The sequence below is a fragment of the Bubalus bubalis genome, chromosome 4 (assembly GCF_019923935.1).
Source record: "Bubalus bubalis isolate 160015118507 breed Murrah chromosome 4, NDDB_SH_1, whole genome shotgun sequence".
In the NCBI taxonomy this organism is placed as follows: domain Eukaryota; kingdom Metazoa; phylum Chordata; class Mammalia; order Artiodactyla; family Bovidae; genus Bubalus; species Bubalus bubalis.
This window is the reverse complement of record NC_059160.1, coordinates 75,716,660-75,725,658: the sequence shown is the minus strand read 5'-3', so window position 1 is coordinate 75,725,658 and position 8,999 is coordinate 75,716,660. Positions and strand designations below refer to the sequence as shown.

At 45.5% G+C, this 8,999-nt stretch overlaps 1 protein-coding gene and 1 non-coding gene across 2 annotated transcripts; one reads left to right on the top strand and one right to left on the bottom strand.

Annotated features, from left to right (window-relative positions):
* Positions 1–2,081: 2,081 nt before the first annotated feature.
* On the top strand, positions 2,082–2,153 carry TRNAW-CCA. Its single transcript has one exon. It is a non-coding gene; the product is annotated as a tRNA-Trp (tRNA).
* A 225-nt stretch (positions 2,154–2,378) lies between these two features.
* Positions 2,379–2,738, bottom strand: LOC102390796 (40S ribosomal protein S20-like). Its single transcript, XM_006064277.4, has one exon. The coding sequence runs from the start codon at positions 2,736–2,738 to the stop codon at positions 2,379–2,381; it is 360 nt and encodes a 119-aa protein (XP_006064339.2).
* Positions 2,739–8,999: the final 6,261 nt, after the last annotated feature.

Genomic DNA, 8,999 nt, shown 5'->3' with positions numbered 1-8,999 from the left:
TCATTTATCCAGTTGGTCAGTCTTCATGAATTCATTAATTCAACAAAAATTCTTTAAGTACTTTATGTGTTGAATTATGACCTTCCCCAAATTCATATGTTGAAATGCTAAGTCTCAGTACCTCAGTATGAAACATTGTTTTGAGATAGGTCTTAGAGAAGTAATCAAGTTAAGTGAAGTCATTGCTGCTGCTGCTGCTGCTGCTGCTAAGTCACTTCAGTCGTGTCCGACTCTGTGCGACCCCATAGACGGCAGCCCATCCGGCTCCCCCGTCCCTGGGATTCTCCAGGCAAGAACACTGGAGTGGGTTGCCATTTCCTTCTCCAATGCATGAAAATGACAAGTGAAAGTGAAGTCGCTCAGTCCTGTCTGACTCTTAGCGACCCCATGGACTGCAGCCTACCAGGCTCCTCCATCCATGGGATTCTCCAGGCAAGAGTACTGGAGTGGGGTGCCATTGCCTTCTCTGAGTGAAGTCATTAAGGTGGCCCTAACCCAATATGACTGGTGTCCTTATAAATGGGGGAAATTTGTTCACAGAGATACATGTAGAGGGAGGACAATGTGAAGAGACATAGTGGGGAAATGGCCATGACAAGCCAAGAGAGAACCTGGAACAGATTCCTCCCACATGGCCCTTAGAAGGACCCAATTCTAAGACACCTTGTTCTTGGAATTCTGGCCTACAGAACTGTGAGAAAATCATTTCCTGTTGTTTAAAGCTTTCAGTCTGTGGTCCTTCGTTAAGATATCCCTTGTAAACAAATATAAGCACTCATTGTGTGCCAGATACTGTCCTGGTGCTGGGAATAAGGCAGTGAAAAAAACCAACAGGGTCTGTCTTTCAAGCATGAGAAGCAGTCACCAAGAACACAGATAGATACAGTAACATGTCAAATCAAGATCTGTGTTGTGAGGATTATAAAGCAAGCTAAAGAGAGAGTGTGGAATGTGTTATTTAGATTGGAAGGAGGCAGCTCAAAGAAAATTTCTCTAAGGAAGTGATATTTGAGCAGATCTTGTAATAGGTGGCTCAGTGGTAAAGATCAGCCTGCAATGCAGGAGACACAGGTTTGATCCCTGGGTCAAGAAGATCCCCTGGAGAAGGGAATGACAACCCACTCCAGTATTCTTGACTGGAGAATTCCATGGAGAGAGAGCCTGGCGGGCTACAGTCATAGGGTCTCAAATAGTCAGACACAGCTGAGCAACTAACACTTTCACATTTCACTGGGTTGTGCAATGCCATTACCCCCCACCCTGTTACCAGGCAATGGTTGCCACAAGACCACTAATGATTGCTCAGCCACTGGTCAGCACCACAGTGGCACCATCCCCTCCTCCACCAAATGAGCAACTGTCAGTGAACAACCATTAGACGTCCTGCTCAGCCATTGGCCAGTGCTGCAGTGGGCCCCTCCCCCAGCAAGCAACTGTCAAGAAGAGACTGTTACTGGGCAGATTCAGCCAGCAGTAGGGGAGTGGTGGTTGTCAGGTGGAGAGTGAGGTAAGAGGTGGATCCTGGCCTTCTCCCCGGGACCCTATGGCTCACCTGGCCTTGGGCCAGTAGCTGAACTGTGGGGGCAGAGACAGGTACAAGCTCGGGGCTGTGTGCAGTAGGGCTCCAGAGCTCTTGCCAAGGCTGCCCACTGGCTGGACCCAGGCTATGAGGTTGTGGTGAACCTCTCCCCCATCCCCATCTTGGCAACCTAATGGCAGTGGCCGTCTGCATAGGACACAGTCAGTGGGACCTAGTCCCTGCCATGTGGGTGGCCTGAAGAGCCTGAGGGCCAGTTGGGTTGGGCACCTGGATCCCTCAGTGATGATGGCTGGGCAGGGTCTGGGGCCCTGGCCATGAGGGAGCTCTCAGTTGAGATCTCCCTCCTCTTAGCCAGACCTGGACCTCAGAGTGGGAAGCTCATGCCTGGGGACCTTGCCCTTTCTTGTCAGACCAGAGAACAATGGATTGGTGGAGACTCACAAGAACATTGTTTACCTGACCATGACCTGACTCCAGAATAAAGGATCTGATACCAAGAAGTGTGCAACAACTAACCATACCCCTCCCTCACCATAGGGCTTCCCTGGTGGCTCAGAGGTTAAAGCGTCTGCCTCCAATGCAGGAGACCTGGGTTCGATCCCTGGGTTGGGAAGATCCCCTGGAGAAGGAAATGGTAACCCACTCCAGTATTCTTGCCTGGAGAATCCCATGGACAGAGGAGCCTGGTAGGCTACAGTCTACTGGGTCGCAAAGAGTCGGACATGACTGAATGACTTCACTTCACTTCACTTCCCTCACCTTTCCTAGAAAATGGCTTTGCTGAAGGCTTTTGGGGAGATGCTTTTGTTTTTAACAACGGATTATCAATTAGGTTGATTTAAGCATCTGCAATGAAGACTTCAACCTTGACTCCTGGCTCAATGATGATGGAAGTGATTTGCTTAACAATCTCAGAGGGACTGTGCAGGTCAATGAGTTGCTTTAGGACCCTCATCTCGAAATGATCCCAAGTCTTAGATCCTTCATCACAAGGAGTTTTCCTTGCAGTTACTCTCAGAGTCTTGGTAGGCATCCAAACCAGTCCTTTCACTTTGAGACTCTTTTCCTTGGCACCTCTGATCAGGTCAGCACATGCCTTCTCCAAAAACTTGAGGTTGCAGCTGGTAAGGGTGATTCTAATCTGGTGAATTGCCATCTCTGGCTTCACAGGAGTCTTGCCTGTATCTTTACAATCCATGACTATGGAGCGTCTTCCAACCAACTGGTTCCTCAGTGAGAATGAACAGAGGTGAGTCAGGAGCAGGAGTGGTCTCCACTGTAGTGGTGACCACGTTTTCCTCAAAGGGGTGGGGGAGGTTGGGTTTTTTTAAGGACTGAGGCACCCATCTCCACACATAGCCCCATAATAAACCTTTCTCTGTTTCAAACTCTGATGATTTGGCCTCAGTCATTGTTTGGCCTGATTGTTTGGCCTCACTGTACATTGGGCACACATACTTGCGTTTCTGCAACAATCTGATAAAGTGAGGGTGAAAACTATGTGGTTATCTGAGGAAGGAGGGTTCCTGGCAGAGGCAACAGCAAGTAAAAGGCCCTGAGGCAGACATGTGTTTGACCCTTTTGCTCTTCCTTTAGCTGTTTTGGGAGCACAGCAAGAGAGCAGGGGTGACAGAGAAGAAGGTCAGACCACAGAAGGTCAACAGTGTCTGATGCTAAAGAACCAAGCCTTGAAGGCTTTAGGTTTTATTCCGTGTGATGACAGCCATCAAAACATGTTAAGCAGAAGAATGATACAATCTGACTACTTTTTAAAGGCTTATTCTGGCTGCTGTGTGAAGAAAAGATTGGTAGTGACTCAAGAATGGAAGCAGTGAGACAAGATATTAATATATAGTAAGAGGCTGTTGCAGTAATTCAAGAGAAAAGTCCTCATGGCAAGGACCAAGTTGGCAGCAGGAAAGAAGATAAAGATGAGTAAATCTTCAATCTATTTCATGGTTAGACTCTACATGATTTGCTGGTATGTTGAATATGATTTGTTTAAGAGTCAAGAATGATTTCAAGGTCTGGAGCCTGAAAAACTATGTGAATCATGATGTAGTTTATTAAGATGGAGAGCACTAAGAAAGAACAACTTTGGTAAAGAAAACTAAGAGTTCTGTTCTGGATATGTTGATTTGGAGGGGTCGATAAACTATGCAATGGGCTTAACTGGTAGTTCAGTGGTAAAGAATCTGCCTGCAATTCAGAAGACACGGTTTGATCCATAAGTTGGGAAGATCCCCTGGAGGAGGAAATGACAACTCACTCCAGTATTCATGCCTGAAAATCCCATGGACAGAGGAGCCTGGCAGGCTACAGTTCACGAGGTCCAAAGAGTTGGACACAACGAAGCAACTGAGCGTGCATGCATGCATAGAACACGACAAGAGTTTATGGGAGAAGTCTGAGCTAGAGATGTAAACTGGTGAGTCTTTGGAATAAAAAATGATAGTTAAAGCCAAGATCCTGGCACCGAGAGAGCAACTGTAGAGAAGAAAAAGGTCTGAGCCAGAGGCCTGAGGCTTCATGCTATAGAGGAATGAAAGTGGGGGTATCCAGCAACTGAACCTAAGAATGTGAGGGACACCAAGAGCAGAGGAGCAAGCTATCTTGGAAGCCAAGGGAGACAAGAAGGAGGGAGTGGTAGACCCTGTCAATGCTGCTCATGGGTTGAGTTAGATAAGAACTGGGAATTGCTGCTTGGTTTAGCCACCAGAGACTGTTGGTGACCTCAAGGAAAATATTTTTGATAAACTGGGAAGATGACCACCTCATTGGTGTGGGTTCCAGAGAGAATGGGTGGTAAAGAAGGGGAGAGAGAGTTATTTCATCATTCTTTCAATGAATTTTTCTACAAAGCAAAATGAAGCAGCAGCCAGAAGAGGTGGGCTCTAGGAAGTTTTTTGTTGTTGTCTGTTTTTTTCTTTTAAGCTGGGAGATATTGTGTCTATGTCATATGCTTCAGATTTTATGCTGAAGGAAATTATCTAATAAAAAGGTGGAAATTGATGTTGTAGGAAACAGGATTCTTTTTTTTTTTTTTAATTTATTCATTGTGCTGGGTCTTCATTGCTGCACACGGGCTTTTCTCTAGTTGGGGCTGGCGGAGGCTACTCTTCATTGCGGTGCGTGGCCTTCTCATTGCAGTGGCTTCTCTTGTTGCCAAGCACAGGCTCCAGGGTGCACAGGCTTCAGTAGTGCAGCACGCGGGCTCAGTAGATTCAGCTGTGGGCCCTAAAGCACAGGACCAGTAGTTCTGGTGAAGGGACTTTAGGTGCTCTGCCACATGTGGGATCTTCCTAGATCAGGGATTGAACTGGTGTCCCCTGCATTGGCAGGTGGATTTCCATCCACTGTACCACTATGGAGGTCCCCAGGAAACAGGATTCTTGCAGAGCTGCTGAGGAGGGTGAAATCTATGCCTGACTGGTCCTTCACATTCAGGATGATTCACCTAGTATTGTAGAAGGAAAGAAAGACCTACAGGAAGAGATGCAGAAAGGTGGGGAGGTGAATGCTTGAATTCCTCAGTGAAATAGAAAGTAAGGTCATGAACTGAGGATGAGGAGAGAGGTGGGCATGGAGACAGAGAAGGTGTGAAATAGTCCTCTTAGGGAGTGGTTGAGGGGGTGAGCGGAGGGACTGGGAATGTCCATAGACTTGCCAGATGGGCTCACTTGAAGTCTAATATCCTAAATTTAAAGTGAGACTAGTTGGCACGGTGTATGGTTTTCTTCAGCTGTGTCTGGCTGCTTGGGCACAAGCATGAGTAGGGAGAGAGTTAGATTTAACCAGTGTTATGGTCTGAATTGTGTCCCCCACAGGTTTATGTGTTTGAAGCCTTTACCCCCAGTGTCAATTGTACTTGGAGAAGGGACCTGTGAGGAGGTAATACGTGTTAAACAAGGTCATAAATGTGGGCTTTAATCTCATAGAACTGGTGTCCTCATTAGAGGAGAAAGAGACAGCAAAAGGCTCTTAAATTCCACATGTGCACAGAAGAAAGGCCATGTGAGGACACAGAGAGAAGGCAGCTGTCTGCAACTCAAGAAGAGAGCGCTCACAGAAGACTAATCCTGATGGCCTCTGGTCACCAGAACTGTGAGGAAAATGTAATTTCGTTTGCTCAAGCCCCCCAGTCTGTGGAATATGGTTGTGGCAGCCTGAGCAAACTACTGCAACCAGAGATGGAGCATTCTCAGGCAAATGTGGCAGAAGATGCAACAAGGAATGATTACAGAGGTGGATGAATGAAGAAATAGCTGTAGGCTGCTAGGCCTAGTGTGTGGAACTTGGCAATCCCTCCACCAGGGTAGCTGCTGCCAGCTACCTTCTCAGTACCCGCCTTCTTTCTCTGCCTTCCGTGACAGGTATTGCTCTAGGAAAATGCCATGCAAGTGGTAAGTTGCTCACGCTCGGTGGGCTCACAGTCAAGTGAAGGGGAGAGACACACGATAGTGTCAGTACAAGATGACCAACATTGTCGTAAGACATTGACAGCATCTTGGTCCAGAGGAGATGTCACAGAAGCGCTGTTTGAGCTGGGTGCTGAAGCTGAGCAAGAGTTTACCGGGAGAGTTTCTAGACTGAGAGAACAGGAGGCTCTGAGGAGGACAGGACACTTGAGAGAGAGCGAAGCATTTATCATGGCCTCAGTGCAAGAGGTAGGCTGTTCCTCCCTGTGGAGGTGGGGAGGGAGTGAGGAGGCGAGCTGTAGCCAGGATGTGAAAGGCCTGGAGTTGATTACATGATAACCAGAGGGTTGATGTCATAGATTACTCTTAAAAGAAAAGATAAAACTCTGTTAGCATTGTGGAAAATAAATTAGAATGGAAAAGACCTTAGCAGGCAGTTAAAATACCAATTTGGTGCTTAGGAGAAAGTGCAAGGCTGGAAAAATCCATTTCATTTTCTTATATACTAATGGAAGCCATGGATGTGACTGAGAAAAAGATGGCTATCACTTCCCGAGTGTTCATCACATGCCAAGCACTACACTTTACATAGATTATCTTATTTAAAGTTGACATCGGGGAGTTCCCTGATGATTCAGTGGTTAGGACTCAGCACTATCACTGTTGTGGGCCCGGATTTAATTCCTGGTCGGGGAACTAAGATCCTGCAAACCATCTGGTATGAACAACAACATCAAAAAAAAAAAAAAACAAAATGAAAGCAAATTTATTTATAAGATGTTATTGTTTTTTCAGATGAATAATCTGAGTTTAGAGAGATTAAATGACTTGCCCAAACACATAGTTGATAAGTAGATTTTAACTCAAGTGGTCTGACCCCAGGGTCCCCTGCTGTCTGTCTTTTGCCTTGGACATATCTACGTTTAAGGGGTAAGCAAAAGTGGAGTCTGGGCAGGAAACACTTTTTATTTATTTATTTTATTAAAAAATTTATTGGAGTATAGTTGATTTACAATATTGTGTTAGCATTGTGAATCAGTTATACATATACATATACCCACTCTTTTTTCATTCTTTTTCCATATAGGTCATTACAGAGTATTTGAGTTCCTTGTGCTAGAGAGTAAGTCCTTATTCGCTATCTATTTTGTACATAGTAGTGTGTATATACCCAACTCCAGTACTCCTGCCTGGAAAATCCCTGGGAGGTGCCTGGTAGGCTGCAGTCCATGGGGTCGCTGAGGGTCGGACATGACTGAGTGACTTCACTTTCACATTTCACTTTCATGCATTGGAGAAGGAAATGACAACCCACTCCAGTGTTCTTGCCTGGAGAATCCCAGGGACAGGGGAGCCTGGTGGGCTGCCGTCTATGGGGTCGCACAGAGTCGGACACGACTGAAGTGACTTAGCAGCAGCAGCAGCAGTGTGTATATGTCAATCCCAATCTTCCAATTTATCCCTCTCCTCTCACTTCCCCCCCTAATGACCTTAAGTTTGTTTTCTACATCTGTGACTCTAAGAAAATAGTTTTTTAAAGATTTGGCAGAGAACTAAGAAAGTAGATGATTGGCATCAAAGGCTCAAAAGCATTCAAAGGGAGGTCAGTGAAGATGTGCTCTAAATAGAAGTCCAGATCACATAAGACCATGGTTGCACTTCCTGAGGGCAGACTAGGTTAACAGCAAGGCCAGAGACTGGCTGAAAATGCTGAGGAGCAAGTCAGGCAGTGGTTTGATGTAAAAGTCATGCAGTGGGTCAGTTGGCACCTGAGGAAAGAGAGGGGTGCTGGCCACCTAGACAAGTAGACAGGTGACGTCACCTTGACCAACTTATCTCCGTTCCACAGTCTGGCAGGCTCAGAAACAGAGTTTCTGACAAGTCTCCAAGTCCATGAGAGCTTATGTTTGAAAACCAGAATGTTGATTGATTAATTGGTGCTGAGTAATAAACTACTGAGAAATCCAGATGTTCATAGTTTGCTGATGAGAGCACTATAGCTTGCTGCCAAAGCCTAATGTTATAATCAAAATGTTACCAGGAAGCAAGAACTCAGAGCAAGATAAGGCGACTGGTGTCCTCAGTCTATGATATCTCGTGCACCCATCTTCACCAGGGACATGCCCTCAGGTGCTCATGCTTACCAGTTATGGTTCCGTCTCCTTTGAGCAGCAGTGGAGTCATGCTGACAGATTTTATTTCTCTGGATTTCTTTCTTAGAGAAACCATCCTATTCCTGTTACTTCAGTGTTTCCCAAACAATCATTCTCATACAATTTTCATAATATTTGACGTACCCTTGTGCCACCAATGTGTCCCATCATTAGTTTAATTTCTAAAAATTAATTTACTTAAAATTAAGAATAAAGATTTATTTTAAAAAAATGTTATGAGCATAAATGCAAAGCAAGTATCCTTTGCCACAAAGAGAAGGCAACTGTAAATCTAAAGACATAACTCTGAAAAAAAATCAATTATCTGTTATTCCCCCAATGCTTGAATACTAGCAATGATATGCTTACTACTCCCTGGGAAGCACTTTTCTCAAGCAACATAATGCAGTTACTACATGTATGCTTTCTCAGCAACATTCTCAATTATTGGAATGGCTCCACACTGTCCCATGCACAGGGGCAGATCTACTGTGAAACTTTATAATAAGGTTTGAACTTCAAGATTCATTATTTTTACCTGTCCTTTCCAAGGCCTTATATGTTTGTGCCTAATTTTGTGTTCTTTTTACAAGGAGAACCCCACCACTACATCTTTAGGTTTATGCCACAAATCTGTATTCTCTCCTACCTCCAGATCATTCTGCTGCTGCTGCTAAGTCACTTCAGTCTTGTCCGACTCTGTGTGACCCCAGAGACGGCAGCCCACCAGGCTCCCCCGTCCCTGGGATTCTCCAGGCAAGAACACTGGAGTGGGTTGCCATTTCCTTCTCCAATGCATGAAAGTGAAAAGTGAAAGTGAAGTCGCTCAGTCATGTCCGACCCTCAACGACCCCATGGACTGCAGCCTACCAGGCTCCTCCGTCCATG